This window comes from Fukomys damarensis, unplaced genomic scaffold (assembly GCF_012274545.1).
Source record: "Fukomys damarensis isolate Sample0158 unplaced genomic scaffold, DMR_v1.0_HiC HiC_scaffold_11, whole genome shotgun sequence".
In the NCBI taxonomy this organism is placed as follows: Eukaryota; Metazoa; Chordata; class Mammalia; order Rodentia; family Bathyergidae; genus Fukomys; species Fukomys damarensis.
This window is the reverse complement of record NW_022900923.1, coordinates 9939965-9964876: the sequence shown is the minus strand read 5'-3', so window position 1 is coordinate 9964876 and position 24912 is coordinate 9939965. Positions and strand designations below refer to the sequence as shown.

The 24912-nt window shown below is 37.3% G+C and overlaps 1 protein-coding gene across 15 annotated transcripts in view; it reads right to left on the bottom strand.

Annotated features, from left to right (window-relative positions):
- Sdccag8 (SHH signaling and ciliogenesis regulator SDCCAG8) overlaps positions 1–24912 on the bottom strand; it is a 200243-nt gene that overhangs the window by 148073 nt on the left and 27258 nt on the right. For all 15 annotated transcript variants that reach the window (XR_002025980.2, XR_783991.2, XR_002025982.2 and 12 more), the window contains exons 8-10: positions 23999–24187; positions 16579–16717; positions 7646–7798 (exon numbers count right to left, since the gene is read on the bottom strand). Coding sequence is in view for 5 of the 15 variants with exons in the window: in XM_010642586.2 (XP_010640888.1) it covers positions 7646–7798; positions 16579–16717; positions 23999–24187 (481 nt within the window). In the remaining 10 variants the exon portion in view is untranslated. The remainder of the gene's footprint in view (positions 1–7645; positions 7799–16578; positions 16718–23998; positions 24188–24912) is intronic.

The window sequence follows — 24912 nt, the reverse complement described above, 5'->3', positions numbered from 1 at the left end:
ACAAAGATGTCCATGATCCATTGTAGATGGGGATCAGTTCTGAGCCTCTTGACCCTCAGCATTTTAGTTCTATCTTTCCAATGGCTTAGGGCTTTTTTGGCTTTCCATGTGTATCATTCATTTATTCAACAAATTATACACATGAGCACATTTTATGTGATAGGGATATCCCCAACTAGGGAGTATGTTAGATCTTTCGTGTAAGGGACTCATAGTAACTTAGGACAGACAAACAACTCAACAAGAACTTGCAATAAATTGAGTTATGGGAACCCACAGAGATAATTCCAAGCCAGCCTTGAGAAGCTCGAAGAGGAAGTGGTGTCAAGAACTCTAAAGGATCAGTTAAAGAGGGTAAAGGAAAATTCCTCCAGTTCTGGGCAAACCACACATAAAATCATGAAATGAAAAGAAATGTTATAGCAGACTGGCAATTTTGCATGTTTCTAAGGAGGTCCATCTCATGGGAAGGCAGGGGAAAAATGAAAGGAAGAAGAGACTACAGAGTCAAAGAGTGAAATAATGTGGAATCTGTATGTTATGCTAAAGGGTCCTAAATTCTATCCAACATTGCAGAGACACGGGAAAGAACTTTAAAGCAAGAGCTGGCATATTGAGATGTTCATTTTAGAAATATCAGCCTTGCTGTAGTTTAGAAAACAGATGGGAAAGAGGTGAGAGTAGAGGCAAGGACACAAAAAGGGGCTACAAGAACCATCTAAGGAGTAGCATTGGGAGGGAGAGAGAGGGACAATGCTGAGGGCCTCGCCTCTCCAGAATCTAGTGGTGGTGAGACACGCAGAGTGAGAAGGGTGAAGAGAGGCAGGTAACAAGATTTCTGTGTTGGGTAAATGAACAGTGGTTCCACTGGGACACGAAAGATAGGAAGTAAGGCTGGTTTGGGAGCTCAGTAGAAAGTTAAATATTTAGGAACCCATACCACATAAATGGAATTAAAGCCACAGTAACGCTAAAGATACTTATATCTATATCACTGCTAACTAAACTACAAAACTTTCCATCAAGCTGCTGTTCTGGATGTGTCTTTTCATTGTCTCCAAAGTGCACAATATTACTCTCCCAAATTAAGAATACAGATACCTGGGCCAGAGATTTAGCTCAGTGGTTCTGGCACCTGCCTTGCAAGTGCAAGGACCCAAGTTTGATCCCCGGTACAAAAAAAAAAAAAAAAAAAAAAAAAAAAAAATACAGATACCAAAAAATCCAGAAAACAGTACTCTGAAGGAGAATAAAAAGGAAAAAAAATCAGTATATTTCCATGTGTATCATTCATTTATTCAACAAATTACACACATGAGCACATTTTATGTGATAGGGATATCCCCAACTAGGGAGTATGTTAGATCTTTCGTGTAAGGGACTCATAGTAACTTAGGACAGACAAACAACAGAAATGGTAAATGGTAATTTCAATGGCTATGGGCACAGAAATGGCAATTTCAATGGCTATGGGCACAGAAGCCGAAATGGAGTGGGCTAGGGAGCAAATGGGAGGTAAGAAAATAGAGACAATATGTATGAACAAATCTTTCCAGAAATTTAATTAGTAAAAGAGTGAGTAAGGAGGCATATGGATTGCTGAGGTGGTTTCCAACCTTAGCAGAACACTGAATCATGTGGGCAGCTTTAAAAAGTACACCTGGATCCTACCCTCTGATATTCTGAGATGGTTGGTGTGGAGCTCAGTTTGGGCAATGAGTTTTGTAACTTCATGTGAACTAGAGATTGAAACTGTTAGACTAGCAAGAAAGATGATTGTTTCTTTGAACAGGTGAAGAAAATCAGGATTTTTCCAGATGACAAGAAAGACCACAGTGAAGGCAAAGTTGAAGATAGGGATTAGAGGACAAATGGAACAAGTTTTTTCAGGTGGGAAGGAGGGTGAGCCACAGGGAGAAGGGATAAAAATTAGGCTTACGCTTTTCTCATTCTGACAAGTGAAAATGATTTACTGGCAAAGTGAGTGGGAAGATAAATAGTGCAAGTAGTTATCACCTAATGGCTTCAATTTCCTTTATCAGCTAAGTAAGGCTCTCTTCTGAGAATGAGGGGGAAAGTGGCATGATAGAGAAAAGGACACGAAAGTGATAGCAAAGAGCCTTGAAAAACTAAATGTAAGACCCCATCACTTCCTGCTTGGACTACTATAATGCCTCCCACCTGATCTCCCACCACCTACTTTGATTCTCCTCATAATCTTGTGAAAGAATGACTTTTCTCATCTATAAAGGGCAGTATGACACTGTGCAACTTAAAGCCATTCAATGTTTTTTCATTACTTTCTGGATAAAATTTAACATTCTTCACATGGATTTTAAAGCCATTCATGATTGGTGTTACGGTTTGGGTCTGGATGTCCCCCCAAAGTCTCATGTGGTCACAGACTTGATCTCGAGTGTATGAAGCTGGAATTGATCCATGGTGCAATACTGGGCTCAGGGACACTAAGAGTAAGGGTGTGGGTGCTGCCCACCCTGGGTGGTCTAAATGGGACAAAAGGTACAGGGAGACGCTGTTGGGTTCCCCGTTTTGCCTTTGCTGCCCTAGGCACACCATGTCCTTTCTGCTCTACTGTGCCTGTTTGTCATCTCTGCCTTGGAGTCAGCTGATTGTGCACAGCAACCTCAGTGAACTGTGAGCCAAATAAACCCCTTCCCTGTTCATTTTGGTGCCAGGTATTTTGTCTCAGCACTGAGAGAAAAGTAACTAAAATAACTGGGGACTTGCATCCTTCTCCAAACTCATAACTGTTTCACTCTGTCCCCCATTCCCTATGCGGCAGCCACCGGGACATGCTCTACATTCTAGAGGGTATAGTGCTTCCACCCTCAGAATCTTGGGGGTATCATTTTACTGGGCCTGAAACTCTCCTCCTCTTCACCTGACCGTGCCTTCTCAAACTCTTCAGGTCTCCAACTATCTTTCCATCATAAGTCTCTTATGACTTTCTAGACTACTTCAGATTTCCCTTTTACACATACTCACAGTGCCTTGTCACAATCACACCTGAAAATTCACTCATGAGAGTATTTGCTTAGTGTACTTCTCCCAAGAGTCTATAAGCTTCATGAGGGGATAGCCTAGAACGGCTACATCCCCAGTCTTCCAATTAATTCACATTGAATGCCGAAAAAAATAGGAGAAAAGGTATGCACAGGAAGACTGTTAGCACTGAAAAGAGTATGGACAATGAAGACTCTGCGAGCACAAAGATGCCACCTGTTGTGGAATTTTCACCAGCTGAGATCACCAAGCGAGTTCACAGAGGTAGGCAGGTGTGACACACTTAAAAAAAAAAAACAAGAAGTTTATTTATGCTATGTGCCTCAAATAACCCGTAAAATTTAAAAGAGTAGAGGTTGTGATTTTTCTTTTTCTATATCCTGTGTACATTGCCTTGTACACAGCACATACTCAGTTAAGCATTTGCTGTCTGAGTTAATGATCACACACACTAGAGTAATATGACACAGTTTCTAGGGTATAAGCTATGAATACACTTAAAAATTTGTGAATCCACTTTTTAAAAAAAATTTAACACTGTTGCACTGGTTATCTCTTAATCTTACTCTAACATAGCAATTTTAACCTTGGGTCCTCATATTGAGACACCCACACTGTAGTTTCCTAACGAAAATACATCTTCAGCATAGCAGTAGCTGGCTGTGCATCTCAGTAGCTGCACTGAGGGGTACAGGCAGCAACCTTTGTGTTCACCCACTTGACAGGACAGACAGCAAGGTGTGTACGTGTGTGTCAAAGTGTAAATGGTAAGTTTTACCCATGTTATGTACCGTTACATTTTTGTACTATAATTTTTTTTCCAGCTTTAATTAAGTTTATTGGTACATTTTAGGGATACAGTACAGTTACATTCATTGTTGGGATCTTGTACCTCTACTTAATATAACTTTGTAATATAACTGTAGGTCTGTGTCCCTGTAATAATGAGATTTCTGTATATGGCAATATAGTGTGCTAAATGTTCATGTATTCTGTGCCAAATTTGGGAATTTAAAAAAAAACATACTTTTGTTTTTTTTTTTTCCAGCTTTAATTGAGTTTATTGGTACATTTTAGGGATACAGTACAGTTACATTCATTGTTGGGATCTTGTACCTCTACATGACAAGTCTTGATTCTCATTTTTTCCCCTTACCTCTGCCCTCCCTTCACACCCTCTTCCCCTCCCCATCTACAAACACTTTATTTTCATCCTCTCACATTTTTTTCTTTTCCCTTTTTACTCCTCCCCTACCCATCCCACCTTCCCTACACCTTTAGCTCCTTTCTTCCCATTTCTAAATGTCAGTAATCTTATTAGAATCTTATGCATTGTTGCAGATTATTCACACCAGGGAAACTATTCGGTATTTACACATGTGTGACTTATTTATTTCACTTAGAAGTATATCTTCAACTTGTATCCATTTTCCTATGAATGAATCTATTTTCTCATTCTTTATGGCTGAGTAATATTCCATTTTATAGAAAAACCACATCTTCTTTATCCAGTTTCCAAAGGATGGGCAAATGGGCTGTTTCCAAGATTTAGCTATTACAAACTGCACCGCTATAAACATGGGTGCGCATACTTCTCTGTGATATGATTCTTTTAGTTCTCTTGGAAAGATACCCAGCAGAGGGATGGCTGGGTCAAATGGAACCTCCAGTCCAAGCTCTTTGAGGTATCTCCATATTGATTTCCATAGTGGTTGCAGCAGTCTGCACTCCCACCAACAATGGAGAAGTGTGCCTTTCTCCCCACAACCCCGCCAACATTTGTTATTGTGTGCTTTCTTGATAGCAGCCATTCTTTGTGGGGTGAGGTGGAATCTCAGTGTTGTTTTCATCTGCATCTCTCGAATGACCAGTGATGTACTATAATTTTTTAATTAAATGTTTTCTTTTGATTTATCTTGTGGAACTAGCCCAATACAGTGCAATGTCGCATGGAAATCTGTGCTACAACTTTGGATTGAAAGTGAGTCATCAGGTGACTCGGCTACTGATGTTGACTTGGATCGTGTGAGCCAAAGAAACAGCAATATAGGACAGATATGACAGAGAAGTACAGAATGAAGACCTTGATTCAGACTAGTCAAAGTGCTACAAAATGGTCATGTGTACCTGAACAATCCAATGTTAGAACCAGGTCAGCAAATGTGATTAGGTTCTTGCCAGGGGTGAAACCTACTAGATGGTGGCCAACAAATCAATGTTGGAAATTGTTTGTGATGGCTGATACGCTACAAGATATTTTAAAATACACTAATGATAAACACAAGAAAACATTCTATATGCACCAATAGTAACACTCAAAAATACATTTGTCATGACACTTCAGTATCTGAGCTAAAAGCCTTTAGAGCAGGGCCTTATCATCAGAAACGAAAGGGTTTATGGAGAAGTGACAGATGTGGCATTGAGATTTTTAGAACAATAATGACACTCAAGAGATTTGGTTTCCTTTAAAATTGCCTATGTTTTGATGACAAAAAGACCTGCCAAGGAAGAAAAAAAATCCAACAATTTGGCTGCTATTTGCTCATTTGTTGAAATCTTTGTTTGGAACTGTCAAGCATTACAACATCTGAATACATGACAGCTGATGAACAACTTACATCATTTCGTGGTTGTTGAAGCTTTCGGCATTATATGCCAGGTAGACCTTCCAAACAGGGTGTAAAAATACATGCCCTGGTAGACTCAGAGACATTTTACACCTTGAATTTAGAAATTTATCCTGGAACTCAGCCACCAGGTCTTTTTTTGTGCAGTAATAAACCAAAGACTTGGTGAACAGACTCATTGCACCTTTTTAAAAAAGTAACACAAATGTCACATTCTATGATTGGTTTACTAGTTACTCACTGATAGTACATTTGCTGAAAGAACCAGGTGACCAGTCTAGGAACTATTCACAAGAATAAAGCCAAGATTCCTGAAAAAGTGTTCCAAGTTCACAACAAAGAAACATATAGTACAATCACTGGATTTCAGAGAGACATAACACTGGCCTCCTATATGGCGAAGAGAAAAGAAGTAGTACTGAAAATGTCAACATTACACTGCGATGCTAAGACTGATGGTGAGGCTGGGCACAGTGGCGCATGCCTGTAATTCCAACACTGGGAAGACAGCGGCAGGAAGATCCTGTAAATTCAAGTTCAGCCTATGCCACATAGTGAGTACAAAGTTAGTCTGGACTAACTAGGGAGACTCTATCTCAAAACAAACAAACAAACAAATAAAAACAGATTGATAGAGAATCCTCAACACAAATGAAGCTGGATATGGTCACATTTTACAACAAAATGAAAGGCAGAGTAGATTTTGTTGATGAGTCGTGCAACGACTCTGATGCCATTGAAAACACAAAGTGTTGGCCAATGGTTGTGTCTGACTCGACATGTCAGGCATAAATGGTTGCTTAGTTTATAAAGAAAATAACAAGCAGAAAATATCATGGAGACATTTCCTTAGAGGACTGGGACTGGAGTTGATAAATGATCTGCCCAAAGAACTCCTCAGAAGAATTCTGGAGCAGACCGGTGAACAGACAGGTGAAACGTCACAAGACCTGCCTAAGAGGTCAACATGTCCCACCAAAGAAGACAGGAAAACAAAGCACATGTGCTGTCGTGCAAGCCACACTTGTGTATGGAACACATTATTCTCACGTGTGAAGACTGCCTTAGGTGTGATAACTGAACAAAGATTCTTATTCCTGTGCTAGAGTTTTGTTTGTAATTTCATTGTAGTTCATGCAGGAATTTATTTGTCATTTTTTAGATCTTGTAAACAGGTAAACAATTGAGGTTGAAAGTGTTGATGCTTACTCTACACACTCCTTACATGTTAAAATTTAGTGTTTTATTTTATTGATAAAATACTGTTAAGTATACATTGTTTAATATAACAAAACTCATAAAATTAATAATTAATCGATAGAAATATTCCTGAAAAATAAACATGGGTGTCATATCCCCCTATAACGCAGCTTTCTAAAAATTTGCTGTGATGTTTCCAGGGTTACCTCTAGGTTCCAAATTGTTATTCCTTTTTAAAAACATTGCCAATTTCCTATTATCTATCCCTTTTGTCTTCAATTTCTCCCCTCCATTTGTCCATTATTCATATATATGGCCATTATTCATATCTGAACTGAACTGATTTCCTATGGTGTGTATAATCGGGTTTTCTCAGTTACTCAATTTCTTAAACATGTTTTATGTCTTGTGGATGTTTAGTTTGCGGTCTAGGATAAAAGCAGGGATCATTTCTCCTTTACTTAGACAAATGATGAAATAAAATCTAGGTATCATCAGAAAACCTGTTTTCCTTTGGCAAATATGAATGTGAGAAAACGTAACAGAATAGCAGGGCTAAAGTAAATTCAGAATTTCAATATATGGAATTCAACTGATTATTTCAGAAAGTCAGATAATAAACTTCATTGAGAAATATATGAAATACTATGTATTTTTTAATGAACTCTGTGAGAAACCTGATTTTTAAATGTTTTAAAAATTAAACTTCATCCATGAATGTTACCTTCTGGAATCATCTGTGACATCATCAATGTCATTTCAATGTCAACGACAACTCAAGTCCTACGTACCTTAGATTCCATGCCTTCCCTTTCTTTTGCTATTTCTTTTTTCATCATCTCTTTGTCAGAGGCCCTTTTCTTTTGCTGAGATGAAAGTTCTTTTTCAAGTCGCTCTGTCTGTCTCTCTAGCTCATTCCTCAGCTGCTCACACTGGATTAAAGCCTGTCAGAATGAGAGTAAAATGGGAGTTTAGAAGGGAGGAAGAATAAGGGGAAAATGAGACATTGAGCTTTACTTTGACTTAAAATAGTTAAAACTCAGTGTAAAGACTTTTGTATTTGCTTATCCATGCCATTTACTGTAACCCATTGTTCTATTTGCTCATCTATTTCAAGGTTCACAGGTAAGGCTCTATTTATTGACTAACCAGCCAGAAAATTCAGGCAAGAGAGCTGGGGGCCATAGGTAAGTCAGATTTCGAAATGGTTCAGAAAAACCACCTGTTCTATTATTTTAATTACATATCATGTTAGTGCTATATAAAACATAGGAATTTTACTGATTTCTCATGGCCTCATAAATAAAGATTTGAAGACAGATAAGAATTTTTAAATAAGATGTTGAATACTGTGTTTTATTACACATAGGTTTCTATTGTTTAACACAAGTAAAGATTTATTAGCTATAAGATTCAGTTCATTCCTTTAAAACATATAACTAATATAAAAATTAGGTAATAATCAAAAGTTTAAATAAGGAAAGATTCCAATTCTGCGAAAAGTTCATAATTGTCATTTAGCATAAATTTCCCACTCTGCATTTCCAGAAATAAAAACTCTAATGTCTTTTTGGCCCCATTTACAATAATACTTTTACATATAATATAATGCCCAATAGTAAAATATGGCTTCAAAAATCATAATTTTTAAAAGTCCCACTAAAATGAAGGTGCTACAGTATCTTAGTCTTATCCCAGTCACTCTTAGCTATAATATCCACTTCACCAAACTTTTTTTTCCCACCAATTGGTAGAAGGCAACACAAGTCTGCTATGACTCACATAGTGTGACTGTAAGTTTCACAGTCACATTTTGGGTAAGGAGAGGAAACTGCTCTCACCAGATGCTTGTCTATGCATTGTTATACTCCCTCCCCCTTGTGAAAAGTAAAATAAGTACAGACAAAAATTTCTAGGATGTGTTAATTTTCCTTCATCTAGAAAGCAATAAACTTCAAAAAAAATTTTGGGTCTCTTCTGAAATTTTTCTATACTCCCAGGCACACATAAAGTAGAGGGTAAGATTCTATTGTGTCAAATTAACTTAAGAACCAAGATAGATTATGTAATGGTACAAATTTCCAATGATGAATGCCGGTATATTATACACCTAAAATGTACCAATAAATTTAATTAAAAAATAAATTCTAGTTGAGAATGCTTGGGAAAGGTAACTTTAAATTAGGATTTAAAAGAAATGAAAAGGCATAATTTTTCCATAAGTGAAGCCCTCAGGGCTTGAAATAGTATGAATCAGCAACTCTGGGGCTTCAAAATACAATTACTCTTGTAAAAAATATTTTATGTCAACCTGATAACTTTCACTGATATAATGAATACTGTTTGTATGATTACTGAATGCAAGCCAATGTATTCAATCTAAAGGTTTTCGACTGAACAAGAACTCAGGAATCAACACTGTTAAGTACAGGAATAGTAAAAGGCTGCCGAAGACATCAAAATCAGGCTCCAATGAAGAGCAGCTAAATAATCTATTCAAAGAAATTACTCAGTTCAGCAACAAAGAATAAATGATCTTGCTAGGATCAGAGGCCATTTTCCAAGAGAAGATGATTCTTCAGAAAGCACAAAGTGAGCCAGGTATGGTGGTATGCTCTGCAATCCCAGCACTCCAGGAAGCTGAGGCAGGAAAACGGCAAGTTTGAGCCCAGTTTGGGCAACTCAATGACTTACGGAGGAGACTATGCTTCAAAATAAAAATGAAAAAGAGCTGAAGTAGCTCAGTGTGAGGGCCCTGTCTCAAAAGTTAACAAAATAAAAAAAACTAGGTTAATAACTGGTTATTGATGTCTCTTTATGTGTAACCACTGAATCCATATTTTTTTTCACTTTTTTGGAGGTCCTAAGGGTTGAACTCAGGGTCTTCGCACTGAGTTATATTCCCAGTCAGCCAGTTGGCTCTTTATTTATAGATTTGAGGTAGGGACACAGGATCTCCTTAAAAATAGCTAAGCTGCCCAGGCTGGGCTACAACTTGTGATCCTCCTGCCTCAGCTTCCCAGAATTCTGGGATTACAGGTGCGCACCATAATCCTAGTGACTTTTCACTGTACTTCTATTTGCTTTAATTTTAATCCACATTTACATCTGCTCAAAATGAAGAAAATATTAAGGATTGGTAATAATTGGAAACAGAAAATTGATTTACCCTTTCTAAAAATCTCTCTCTTATAATGAACCTCACTAGAAGATCTGGGCCTTAGAACCAAGAATTTATACACTATTAGCACTAGTGTTTTCCCTTTTCATTAATACAGGGCTCCCTCCTTTATTTTCCAAGAATCCCAGCTGAGTGTTCCCCTCCTGCATTGTGCTCAACTTAGCCATCGCAAAAGGCATAAGGACTGAGTTCTCAGAGACGAGGCTATTGAATGGTCCACTGTAATGCGATGACATCTTGTTAGATGGCCAAGTCAGTGGGCCTGCACTGCATTTCTCCCAGAAGTTCTGGGGATAGTGGCTCCTCCCATTCCCTTGATCAGAATGGCTACAGATCTAAGGAGATGGGAAATTATACTTTCTCCCACTTGCTGATTCAATCTGCAAAGGACCATTTCTTTTCTGGGAAATTTTATTATTTGTGATTGTTTTGTGCCGGCCCGATCAACACCTGCTTCAGAACATAATTCATTGGACTTGATATTCCTTGTCCTATTTTTACTAAACCAAAATGTATGGCTTACTTTATCAAAAGACCCAAAAAAAACTATCCCCGATAAAATTTCTATGTGGTCAACTTAATTTTTAAATGGAAAACTTACCTTAAGACATACAAATAAAAATCCTTCCAATTGCTAAGGTTGCTTTCACAGAAATGCTAGTACTAGTGATAGAAGAATTTGTGACTAAAGAATTAGATATGAGAAAAACATAGTTACCTATGAACATAAACTTTAGAACTTATGAACGGGTTTTATCTTTATGAAATAAAGTGCATAAGATGATTATCAACACATTTAAGCATGATGAATTCAAATTATTGACTGTGATTTTTTGTTTTAATTTTAAAAATATTTATTAGTACATGTGTGTAGTACATAATGATTGCATACATCGTGGGGAGTTGGTATGTGTGTATAACATATTTTTATTACTTTTACTCCCCCTCTGATTGTAATCTATAAACACCTGCTTAACAGAAGCTTGTTATTCTACGTCTATCTCCTATTTTCAAGAAACGGTCATGCTGCACTCCAGAAATGCATCATTAGGCAACTTCATCAGGCAAACAATACACTTCCATAACCCTAGATGGCATAGGTGAACTATCTGATGTTTCCTCTCGACGCAATCAAGAGGTGCATTAAATTTAAAATGTATAAAGCTGCTGCTAGTGTAATGTAGCATACTGTTTTACAGTAAACTTTTTTATAAATAGAAAGAATACAGTCCAAACTAGTGGAAAATAGTAAATACATAAATCAGTAACACACAATCATTTATTATCATTATCAAGTGTTATGTTTTAAACCTAATTGCATGTGCTATACATTTTTACACAAATGGAAGCCCAGAAGACTTTATTGCATCAACATTACCAAAAATATGGGAGTAATTTGTTGCACTATGATGTTAATAAGGCTAAAATGTCACTAGGTGATAGGAAATTTTCAGCTGTTACCTTAAGCAAGGTGCCACAGTTATATATACACTCTGTCCCTGATCAAAACAGTGTTATGAAGCCCATAACTGTATTGATAATTTTTTCTATTTTGCAGCAGATCATATGCATGCCAAGGAGCAGTATTTTCTATGCCTGTGGCTACAATTAAATGCTCATGCTTTTCTGATTTTCTTTCTACTTTACATTTCTAATTCCTGACTCTCTGATTCTACTGCTATCCAAAAAGCAGAATAATATGGATACTTGGAAAGGGTAAAAATAGTTTTTGGAAGCATTTATCCAACCTATCAGGTTGGAATTTTGAAAAACGCCTTTCCTTAGAGGGTTAACTCATTAGAATATGCTCGCCCCAAGTCCCTCCAAGGCATGTGACTTCAGGCCTGCCAAGTCACCTCAACAATTCTCCTTCCAAGACATGCAGGCAGGTGTGAGGCCTACTAACCTTTACCAACTTGTCACCCCTACTATTCCACTCTCAAGTATCCCCAGGTTAATTTATTTTGGTGTCTTAAAATTACCTGGAGTTGTACTAACTCACAATTTTCAAATAAAACATTCACTGAAAAGTTACTATGTATCAGGTACTTTGCCAAGTGTCTTAGAAGGACTCATTTAATCAACTCCATAAGTAAATTTATAAATTTTAAGTGGTTCTAACTCAGTTGAAAAAACTTGGACTTTGAAACTTTAAATAATTTGTCCTAGTCACAGGTTTAGAAGTGGAAGACTAGAGATTTGATCCAAAGTAGTTCCATAACAGAATTCATGAGTGGCACTGTAATCTTCTCATCTTATGTACTTATTTTCTTATAAGAATCCTTAGGCATTTGCACTGTACTATATACAGTTTGCACTAAACACACAATGTAATATAAAATACCTGCTTAGCGTCCAATACACAGATTGAACACTAGATGGCAACAAATGCCAAGAAATGAAAGAACAAAGAATTTCCTAGTAGTAAAAGTTGTAGTTGGTTTTCAAATTAAAATAGCAGTACTCTGACATTTTAATACTCTCTGAAAACAAAATTCACATCTTCTAGATAAAAAATACTGAACTTGCATTACATTTTGAAAGTGCTTAGTAATTCTTGTTACTGAATTCAGGGAAAAATGATTAGATTCATAATACACAATGCCTTTGTGTTCCTGTTAATTTTAAAATGAATTAATTATAGAAGTTTGTTGTACTGCAAGAAGGGAGCTTCCTGCATATGGAGATTTATAATTCAGAAGCCTAAGGCAGCAATGTAAAATATGTGGAAGAAACCAATCACAATGCTGTTGCATATAAAGACTTGAGCTACGCTGGGTTTCCCTGGGATACCATTTACTCAGAAGGCTGGGGCAGGAGAATCACAAGTTTGATGCCAGCCCAGGCAACTTAGTGAGACTCTGCCTGAAAATAAAAGCAAAAAGGGCTGAGGTGTAGCTCAGTGGCAGAGTATTTATGCAGTATGTATGAGACCCTAGATCCAATCTCTAGTAACACACACACACACACACACACACACACACACACACACACGATTTGCCAGGGCAGGGGTACAAGAATGGAAAGGCAGGAACAGTTAAACTGGGGACTCAAAGGGATCAAAGGTTGGCAAATGACTGGATGTCAAGAGTAAGAATGACGGGGCCAGGGATGTAGTTCAGTGGTTCTGCCACCTGCCTTGCAAGCGCAAGTTTGATCCTCAGTACCAAAAAAAAAAGTAAGGATGAGGGGAAGCCAAAATACTTTAATGAATGTAATCTAGGGCTCTTGGTAAGATGGTTACACCATTATTTGAAAACAATAATGCAGAAGAGTGGAGGGAAAAGAAGGGGTAGACAGGAAGGTGGAACAAATTAGTAACTTGGTTGCGTAGTAGATGCCAGTAGCGTATCATCCACATAAGGAGTCTAGTAGCAACAAGAAATGTAGGTCTGGGGCTCAGGAGAACAGTAAGATAAAAGCATAAGGAGGGGATGTTCAAATATAAATACAGGTTTGGTTATGGGACGAGGTAAAAATTCCAGGAAATCAAGGCAACATGGGCAGAAGGCGAGGAAGTAGCTCTGAGGAATGTCCATACTGAATGAAGGGTTGGGGAAAGCCAGTCAAACCAGGAGAGTAGACAAGAACCACACAGAATGATCCAGAAGAGTAAAGTATCAGTTGTATCAAAGGGAAAGATGCTAGGCTGTGTTATGACAGGACAGTTAATGACTGCCAAAACTACATATAGGGCTGGAGCAGAAAGGACTGAGATAATGTCCCTGGATTTGGTATCAGAAAGTGCCCAGTGACCATTAAGTGAGAGATTCAGCAGCATGAAAGTTTGCTGTTTGTTGAAAACCTGACTGGAATGTGATCAGAAGTGGAAGGAAAGCTACCAGGACAGATAACTGTAAGGTCCGCTAGTGAACTGATGGACGAAGGTAGGAATCAGTGGGCGGGATCATGTGAAGCCTGCTTTTTGTTTTAGGGATAGCAGTTATAGAGACAACTGGGAGTGGGGCAGGGGTGAAGGAGGAAGGGGGATGAGGAATGAAGTAGTTGATGCAAGTGCGTAAGGGTCCTGAGACCCTACAAGCAAGTGACATGAAAAGCTTAGAGAAAGAGATTCATCTTGGGAAAGAGTAAGGCCAGAAACAAAGAAAAATGAGTGGAAGTGACATTGAAGAGCTCAGAAGACGCTGAGGTGGATCATCTGTTGAGAGTGAGGTGCTAGGGCTGGAGGTGGCAAAGTAAGGAAGTGGACCATATAGTGGAGTCAAGTGCAGAGAAAGAAATGATCAAGCAGCTCTTATGACTGCGTTCTGAAGTCTACCGCTATTCCTCTGCAGTGAAACTAGTTGTTCGCTCTCTTAAATTCAGCAATGGTTGGTAGGCTGAAAACAGCATTAGAAAAAGACTCATGTGCAACTGAGAATAACGTCCTCTAGCAACTGGCAAAGCAGGTAAACTGGAAAGGTAAGTCTAAAGGAATTTTAGCATGCTAGTGAGAACAGGGTCGAGTTCCTCAGTGGATATTACCAAGTCCCTACGATGTGTTGAGCACTATGAAGATGCTAGCAATGTAACGGTGATCAAGGTGGGTTGATTTCTTATTTGTTAGAGATCTCAAAGTTTAATGAAGGATACAGACAAATAGGTAATAATGAAGGAGATTAATTAATGAAGGATAAGACAAATAAGCAATAATAATAATAAATGTTGCACTAAGAAGTAGTTCACAGCTAGGCAAGAAAAGTATTACAAAAAAAAAGTCAAGAAAATTTCCGAAACAAAGACTTGCACTTAGTGACTTATTGGAAGCTAAGGCTGGAGGCCAGAATGACATCCAGTTTCCTAGTCAGGATATTATAGAGGATAAGGGTACCATTCACTGGCTTAGAGAACACAGAAAGAGCAGCAGAACTGGGGGTGTGGGTGAATATGAGGAATTCTATTTGAGATTATAAAATTCATATTTAAGTGAGAAGGGAAGAAGACCAAACCTAACACTAAGGAAAAAAACTGAGAGGTCTAAAGGGAAGAGGCTGGAGAACCAGAGGCAGGAATGAGGACATGGAGCAGATTTAACTGGGATGGGAAGGGAAGAAGAAAGCTTTGGTTAGAGAGTGATTTCAGAATTTGAGATCCTAGGGACACTTCTGTGGGAGTCACAGTAGCACAAGGAGAAAACATTAGAGTTACAGAGGCTGAAAGGGGTGGGGCTGCACTTAGTAACAACATGGATGTTGAAACCTTTAAGGATGATGAAAGGAGACAGGATGGAGAGGACAGACTCAGATGCTTAAGCTCTTAACGTGTGTCAGAGTGTTTTCTAGATGGGGACTTTCTGTTGAGATGAGCGAGAACAGAGACTCACTGATTTCAAAATAGAAGTGGTAACCAAATTTCAAAGAGGAACACTAACCAAAAGCAAGTGCCAAAACAAAGGCCTGGAAATGGCAGTTAAGAGAGAAGTAAATGTTAACTCCTCTATCGTAGCCACATGAGATGAGATGAATTTCAGAAAGGGCCTTTGCTAGAAGTTTTTGAGAGTCAGAATATCATCAGAGGATGGTGACAGTTCAGAACAACTGAGGAAATATACGAGGGAGGTGGATCAGACTGAAGGAGGAGTGGATTCAGATTTGGAGTACTTCAGATTAGGGAATCTCAACCAGTACACCCTACCCAATACAACTTTTGAATGATGAAAATATTCTCTGTTTGTACTGTTACTATGGTAATCACTGGCTACCTATGGCTATTGAAGTATGGTCCTCGTGTTTAATAAAAATGCAACTTGGATAGCTTACCAGTGGGGCAAACCTATGGCACGCATACTGAAGTGGGCCGTTTGTATGACTGAAAGCTCTAAAAGGTTCGCCATCACTTGTTTAAGCTACATCCTCAAACACAGCAATGAATCAAGAGTAACCTCCTAGTATTCAAAGTTCCTGAAACCCAGAACAGCATCTGATCATTGGCGCTGACTGCTGTTGTCCTTATCATCATGAAACACGTTTGACTTAGCTTACAACGGATCCAAACTCACAGTTAAATGTTACTAAATACATGTATATTACCATGTTTGGAATATGCAGATGTTCTAAAAATTTCCCAGATATAGAAATTGTCTTTAGTCATACATAAACATATACAAATGATTTACTATGTGTTATTTACTAAGTGTTAAGATGCTCATAGCATTGATTTGTTTGTTTGTTTGTTTTTGGTACCAGGGATCAAACTTGGGTCCTTGTACTTGTGAGGCAGGTGGCAACACCACTGAGCTAAATCCCCAGTCCTAGCATTGAAAAAATACCAAATGAAAAGATAAAAATAGGAGGCATACAAGTCTCTCAAAGTATTTTATCATATTGTACTACAATCTTTAAATCGTAAAACAGAATATTTGCAGAGAAATAAGAATTCTCCAAATAGCAAATTTGTTCAATGTAGAAAAATCAACATTAACATACTGATATTTTCCTTGTGTGTTTGGGAAAAGCTTAGTTATGGAAGAAAAACCACAGAAATGCTCAGAAGAAAAAAATGACCGGTCCTGCAATGCCTTTATGTTCATCCTATTAGACTTGCCTTGGTCTTTTCAAAGTTGGCTTCCTCGGTCATATGCACAGCTTCTTTGACCTGTTCATAAGCACTTGTTTCTCTCTGCTGCATATCTGCCAAGCTGCTCCTTACAGAAATGAGTGCAGACATTAAGTCATCTCTTTCCCTGTCAGCACAAAAGGAACATTCAAAATAAGAAATGATCAAATGATCCCCTACTCCTAAGTCGGGGGGAAGCATTAGCACATTGAGAAGACCCAGCGTGGGCCAGCTCAGCACACAGCGAAGCTCAGCCCGGAGAATGGCCCTCTGTCCTCACGTGGCGCACGCCAGGCCAGGCAGCCAGAAAGGCTGAGAGCATTCGTGGCAGGACAGTGTCTGCAAGGGACAATAACCGACTGTGGGAAGGGCTGGCAAGCTGAGGGCTGCTAGTGGAGCCTGAAAAAGAGCAAGTTAGTTAGAAGAAGGGAGACCCAGAAAGCTGAAGAGGAAAAAGGCATCAGAGTGATAGACATTATTATATCTTAAAGCAGAAAGCGACACTTCTAAGAGGGGATAAGTAAAAGGCAAAAGACTGTATGTCCTCTGAAGAGAAACAAACTCTGGTTTCATTAAAAAAAAAAAAAGAGGGCAAAGAAGAGAAGGAACAGGAGGAAGAAGAAGAAGAGGAGGTGGAAAAAGAGGAGGAAGTAGAAGAGGGGAAACAACCAAGGCTTTGTTTACACCACTGATTTTTCTCTTTTATTTAAACAAATATATGCCCTTCCTTGCCATCTTCCTCCACAATCCTCTTTTACATCCTTCTCTTTCAATTAAATTATATCACTTATTTATGAACACATTCCTTCCTTTCAAAGGGTAGTACTGTTGAAACCTCCAACCTCCTGGTTATGCATATTAATACTCACAATTTAACAAAACCTTATCCCACTGGGTTTGGTCACTGCCAAGCAGCAAAAATCCCCGAAGCTAAACTGTTCATTGGGGAAGAAGGGAACAGAATGCCAAAATGATTTGGCACATAAAATAGTAAGGATCCAATCCCATGGGTTAAATAAATCCCATATAAAATTTCCAAGATATTTGGCATTTATCAGCTGGATAAAAATATAGAGTAGACCAAAGAAAAGTGAGGTGGGAACTTTGTATATACCCAAAACCAAAGGGGGGAAAAAAAGGATGTTGGGCTGTTGCATATGCTATTCTATGCTTTATCAAACAGCTCAAGTTTTGCACTGTTTCAAATTCAGTTGGAATAAATGCTTGCAGTTCCCTTTTCACTGCCAAATTCTAAACTATTAGAAAATAGCCAGCTGTGATTTCTTTTAATTTAGTGAACTTTGAAGATTCATATTTTAGACAATTATAAATGCTGAACTGGAATGAATCAGTGACTCCATTTTAAAAAATCTTAAAGGTAAAATAATTTGAACTATTCGTGTTATTTGGAAAGCAATCATATTTTAAGAAAAGTAGTGCTGAACAAAGTTACAATTATAAGCAGTTTCATAAAGCTCTTTTTGTTAAAAAATGAATAAATTGCTACAAGCATAAAATTCATGGAATTATGATGATCTCCACTTTAGAAATTCTTGGTACAAAAATGATTGAAATTGTTTAATTTTTATTCTAAAGGAAATAAAAAAAGGAATAAATTACTTTCAGTACAATCAAGCACAATAATTATGGAAAAAGTGGGAAAACCAAAGCAAAATGAAATTATTTTACTTAAGTAAAACATAAATTCAATGCAAACAAATTGAATTTATATTTATTCTCATTTCCAAAAAAAAATCCACATAACATTCTTTTCCATTCCTGGTACCATGTTGTCATAAAGCCCAAGTTTTAAATAAAAAGAATGGATAAAATAGCTCAGTGTTTCTAAGTATGCTAACAGACAGATCAGAACAGGTTGAAATCTACCAGGTTTGCTTCTCAGGGGAGATTTATGTTTAAGACATTTAATCTCTTTCCAGGATAGTCTCCTATCAGGAGGAGCATCTGTCACACAGTAAATGCTCAATGTAATAAAAGACAAAAGGACAAGTGCATGAATTAAGAAATCCATAACAACTGGGCATCAAAAAATGAGGTAAAGCTCCTTCCCAGTTCTAATATTTTAGGATTGAAATTGAAAAGGTCATCTAATGATTTAGAATTGGAAAGGAATAAGTTTAGTTGCTCTAGTTAAAAAGGTTTCAGAATATAAACTCGTTGACTTTACACTGTTGAGTTACAGAAAATCAATAAGCTCTGAAATACATCAATAGACTCATCATTTAACAGTATGTCAAAGGATTATACTAAACATCTGTGCAACCACTGGATCACTACACGGTGGTTGCTTTTGTTTGTTTGTTTTCTTTTGTTTTAATTCACCCAGCTCATATACCAAATAGTAAGCACTCAAAAACATAAGGAGCTCTGGGTCAACAGCCCCCTCTCATCAACACAATGCCTAGCTCTGGATCCAGTCCCATGTTCATCTGACTGTCACTTTCTTGATTCATCTCCCACTTTTCAGCCCCACACTTGTCCTAGGATCTAACAGTGTTACTGGTGATCTGCTCTTCAGAAATGGCTGACTACCCTGCTACCCCCAGCCAGGATGATTCCCCAGTCAGTTTCAGTCCTGCTCCAGAGCTCCCAGGGCCACAGGGCCAGCCGACAGCCAGGCCGAAGGGGACTCTCAGAAGAGGCAGTTGCATAGATCACATGATATGTCAATGTGAAAGTGAGAAGGAAGTCCTCTAGATTACCATCTGCTAAGGCAAAAGTTCTTCCCGTGCTTAAAAACATCACATGAATGTTCTGAGGAATGTGATCAAGAAGATTCTACAGCAGAGCAAGCAACACAGTATTAACCACTCTGCATCTACGAACTTCATGAAAGGCAGCTGAGCAGACAGACGATGTAAAGAGCATGAGTGTCAGTTCTATGGCAGAAAAGCATGTACTTACACAAACAAGCATGGACTATTTAAGGAATTTAAGGGAACAATTAGAGCAGGAAAAAGCCTGAAAGAATTTCTTAATTAAAAAAAATTTTTCTTAATAATCTCAGTCAAATATTTAAAAATAATCAGAAAATTGGCCTGATATATGAGTTTTATACTGAAATATGAAGTTTTTCCTACAAAATGCTTTATAAGTCCTAAATTAGTCCAACACGTTATCAATTTTAAATATTACTAAACATCATTAATAAGTATGATCACTACTGTTTTTTAAAAAAAAAAGTCTGGAAAGCTGACTACAACATTTCTTTGTTCCTCATTTCTGGGAAGTTCCCCATATGGTCTTTTCAAAGCCAACTATAGAGAACACTGCCAGTGATCTGCTCCCAAATCACAAGCTGGCCTAAAGTCCCAGGATAGTTCTGTGGTAATTATTTCTCCTTTAAAAAAATACACTGAATCTTCTCCAAGGAATTTTGAGCTACAGAAAGGAATTTAATATAAAGCTGTTCCATCTTGATTAACACTGAAAGTATTTGACCAGCAAGCAAAGAATAAAGAAAGCAGGGTTACTCTTACTTTTACCTCCCTCATGGCATAAAGAGGTCTGAAAGAAAGGCAGAAGTTCAGAAACACTAGGAAGGCTCCAAATCAACTTGAAAAATGTATCAAATGTCATCAACAGTCATTAAGTATACTTGCCAAAACATTCTTGAGGTCCTAACAAAATACCGCAAATACATGGGTGGTCTGAGCTCCAAATTATGCCTGACCCCCTTCATGTCAACTGCACAGATCATTCTTATGTGGCAGAATCAAAACAGTGCATGCTAAGAAAAAGGGCTATGTGGGGGGAGAAAATGAGGAATAGAAATGACCAAAGTATATTATACACATGTGTATGTCAAAAGAAAACCCATTGTAATGAACACACACTGATTAAAAATAGTACAGCTTAGAGCTGGTGTTACAATATCACATTTCCAACAGTGGCCAGTAAACTTGATTTACCTTATTTAGGGCACAATTTTTTAATCTCGTTAAAATCATGCAGTAAATATTGTGATAACAGATTACTGAGAGGTTGGGCTCTCGACTGCACAAAATTAGAAATTCAACCTACAAAGTTTTGGCCACTCTACGAAGTCAACATGGCACTCGATAGTCAACATTTTGCAATTAACATATTGGGAGAAGCTGAAGGCTAGCTTAGGCCAAGGGAATGATAAAGACAAAAAAAAAATTATGAAAATCAAAGCAGAAAACTTTCATTCTATTCTGTTATTAAAGCCCAACACGAGACAATGATATGCTGACAAAGCAACAAACTGAACTAAGTAGGTTGACATTAACTTTAAGAGGCTGAGATCAAATTTAGGATAGAGACAAAGGAATACATAACTGAGCAAGAATCCAATTTCTAAATGACTGCCAGACTTGGAACCAATATAAACATTGTAGCTTCCTTTTAAAATATTTTTCTCATGACCTAGAGGGTTAGATAATATGACAGGCAATATAGTACTGGGAAGAAACCCTGTTTTATATTTGTTGGTTGGTTTTCCTGGACTAGTTTTAAACTCTGCCTCGTTTTGTCTGAGTAACATGCAATATGCTTTTTCCTTAAAATTTCTTTCACTATATTGTCCTTGCAAAATTAGTTACCAATATGGTTAAAGACTGATTTCAAACAAACTCAATTTCAATTTCTCTTTCTACCTCTCCAGCAGTAATCACTGTTAAACATACGGTGTCTACTCTTTTAAATCTTTTTTCTATACATTAGTATGAAACTAGAGAAAATATGCTGCCTGGCTGCAAATGGCCTTAGAAAATACAAATGGCTTTATCTTTAGCTGTTTTATTTTATTTCAATAATGTATTTTGGAGTTAGTCCCATAAATCTACTTAAATTCTTTTTTTTTTTTTTTTACACTGGACACAACATATGACAGTTCATTCAAACCATAGCTTAGTTACTCTCCTTGGAAGATATTTAGGTTGTTCAGGCCATTACAAGCAGTGCTGCAAAAAAGCACTCCCTGGAAGGGTCTCTTTATACATGCGCATGAGTTTTTTTCTCTGTCACAGATTTTGAAAAGTATACTGCATAATTTAACTATTAAATGGGTAGTGCTAAATTACCCTGCAAGGTAGGCATACCAATTTATATTTCCACTAGCAGGGTAGGAGAATACTCACTTACTTATGACCTTACACCTCCTGAAACTACTGATGTTCTTTAATTTCACCACTCTGATGGGTTTTTTTCTGAGACTGAATTTCCTTAAATACTAACAGAATGAATACCTTCTCGGGTACTGACATCTTGGTCACCAATTCTTTCTCCATACTGTACAACTGGGCATTTTGTCATTTTTTGTTGTTTCAAAGGAAATTCTTTACATTTTCACTAATATTTTGTTATGTGTGGAAAACATTTCTCCCAGACTCTTCATTTAATTTGAAATATTTTGTCATAATGGATTTATTTATTTTTAATTAGTTTTTTACTTTTGCAAGGTTAGGGATGCAACCCAAGGCCTTGTACATGCTAGGTAAACACTCTACTATTCACTTATATCCCCAGCCCAAGAATTTGTTCTTTAATGGAGTCAAATGTGTCATTTTTTTCCCTTTATAATTTTCACTTTTCATGTCATGCTTGGGACTATAACAGGCTCAAGGATATTAACATGATCTTCTACATTTACTTGTACTTCTTTTATACTCTGAATTATATTTGACTCTCTGAACTATCTTGAATTTATTTTCATAAGGTACAATTCTATTCTCTTTCTTAAAATATAAACAGGAAATTTTTTCACTTATCTGAGCCTGTTTCCCTAGCTATAATGTGGGGGTGATAATACATCAAAAAATAATATATTAAGAGATTATGATTTTAAATTGCCTGGCACAACCCTTGCCAAATAATAAGTGTTCACTACATGTTATGTATATATGAAAATGTATTTAGTATAGTTAATGGTTATACTAAATATATAGGAATACAGTAATTTAGTAATAGTTAACAATATCATATTTAACAAAAAACAAAACCATCTGTGCAGATTATAAAAAAATACCAGCTAGTCCATACTGGAGACTCAGTTTTTAATATAGCACCCAGCAGGTTAGCTACATGTGGAAACCAAGATACACTAAATGGTCTTGTACTTTAGAAGGTACTGAGGCATTTTAGTATTTACTGAGTAGCTAACAAAGGTCAGGAAGTATTTTAAGCACTATATTCCTTAGAGAGTCCTCAAAATATCCTATTAGGTACTTTTATTACCATTTATTTATTTATTTGTTTATTTATTTGAGGCACAGTCTTGCTACGTAGTTCAGGCTGGTCTTGAACTTACTATGTAGTCCAGGCTGGCCTCAAACCCACGGTGATACTCCTGCCTCAGGCTCCCGGGTGCTGGGATTACAGGCATACACCACCTGGCTCTGTTACTATTTTTAAAATGAGGAAATTAAGGCACAAACAGAAACACTTAGTGTCTACTGCAGGCCAGGCTAGAAACCAGGGCTGCAGAAATAAACAAAATATAGTTGCTAGAAAAGGATCTAATCTGTGGGGACAAAATGCAGTAGTATTTACTGGAAATACTTCCAAAAGGAAAAGATATGTGTGCTACTGACATGAGCACAGCAGAAAGAGGTGATCTTAAACATGGACAAAAAGTAGAAGAGTATAAAAAAGCACATACTCCAAAAAATTATTGGATGCTATAATAACAATTCTCAAGTTCCACTAAATAACTTTTACAGGAAAAGGCTTCTTATGGAACAGTGAAAATGGAACAAAAATGATGTACATAGGGCTGGAGATTTAGCTTAGTAGTTCCACCCCTGCCTTGCAAGCACAAGGACCAGAGTTCAATCCCTGGTACCCACCCCCCCAAAAAAAAGATGTACAGAGAATTGTAGTATTTCAGCCTAGATGAAAACTTTGACAACCTACATGCTGGAGTGTAATCAGTCCTTAGTCAACTCTCCAATATCACTACCGTGCTGCAGCGGATGTTTCCTCCACCATGCTCACCACGTATTTCACAACAGGCAGTGAGGAAGACCAGGTAACAACTCTACCTACACTATGACAGGGAAACCCACGCAAAACCAAAGAAATTCATACCACATTTGATTTTATTAAGAATAGTGCTAGACTGATAATTATAGGGTCATAGAACTAAACAAAATTGTAAAGGGCATCTAATCAAATTCTTTTACTTCAAGATGAGAATGAAACCAAGAAATAAAATTATTTGTCCAAAGTGACACAGTTACTCACACAATTGGCCAAACCTACCCATTCTTTCTTCAGAAAAGCTACAACCAAGGAACCTTTAAAATCTACTTTATTTGAAACGTGACATGTCACATGTGATTTAGCATGAGGATAAAGAACATGTGCCCTTTAAAGACATAATTTTCTATGCTGCCGAAGGCTCTGCACAGAGAAGCATACTTACTTAGTCAGTCTTTCGATGGTCTGGATGTGCACATTATTATGGGTTTGGGAAAGAACAGCTTCATGCTGAGCACACTTCAAACAAAGACCACCAACACGGTTGGAGACATTAGTAGCAAGAAGAGACTCTTTATGTTTTAATTGCTGTTTAAGATGTTCACAGTCTTTCTGATATTCAGCTAAGTCTCTCCTAAATGAGAGAAAAATATGAAATCATCAAATAAAAGTATACTACTTTCAAATGAATCATCATAGCAAATTAGTACTATCATTTATGGATGTCTAACTTGCTCCATCTACATTATTATAATACCTTACTAATTTTTACCACAACCCTGAAATGCAGGAGTGGTTATCTTAATTGACACATTGAATATAATGAGATTTGAATATATTTAATTATTAATTCAGGTTCTTGTAGAACTTTAAAACAGATTAGACTCTTTCCTCTAATAGGATCCTACCTCATTAGTACACTGCCCACAAAACAAAAATAAATCCTGAACAGTTCTTTTAATAAAGGTGTGGGGTAACACAATACAGCATCACTGAAGTGAGAGAAATACCCTATTTCAGGTGATAACCCCATAAAATGTATAGAGGATACCTAAAGTTCACATAAAGAGCATGGATTCTACCTGTGACTCATTTAGAATTTCCCATTTTTAGGAGGAGAGCATTAAAAATTACATAAACAGAAAATTCTGCAGAATTTTTTCAAAAGAAGGTAGGCTATAGAAGGAAGTGAAATATAATTTGCCAGTCATTTCAAAAGAAGCAGGTATTAGTTGGGAGTATTCAGGTTGCTAAAGAAAGGGCTGAGAGAAAATGGTTGGAGTGTGTGTGTGTGTGTGTGTGTGTGTGTGTGTGTGTGTTGTGTGTGTGTTTAATGTTCTGGGTTCACTCTAGATGAAA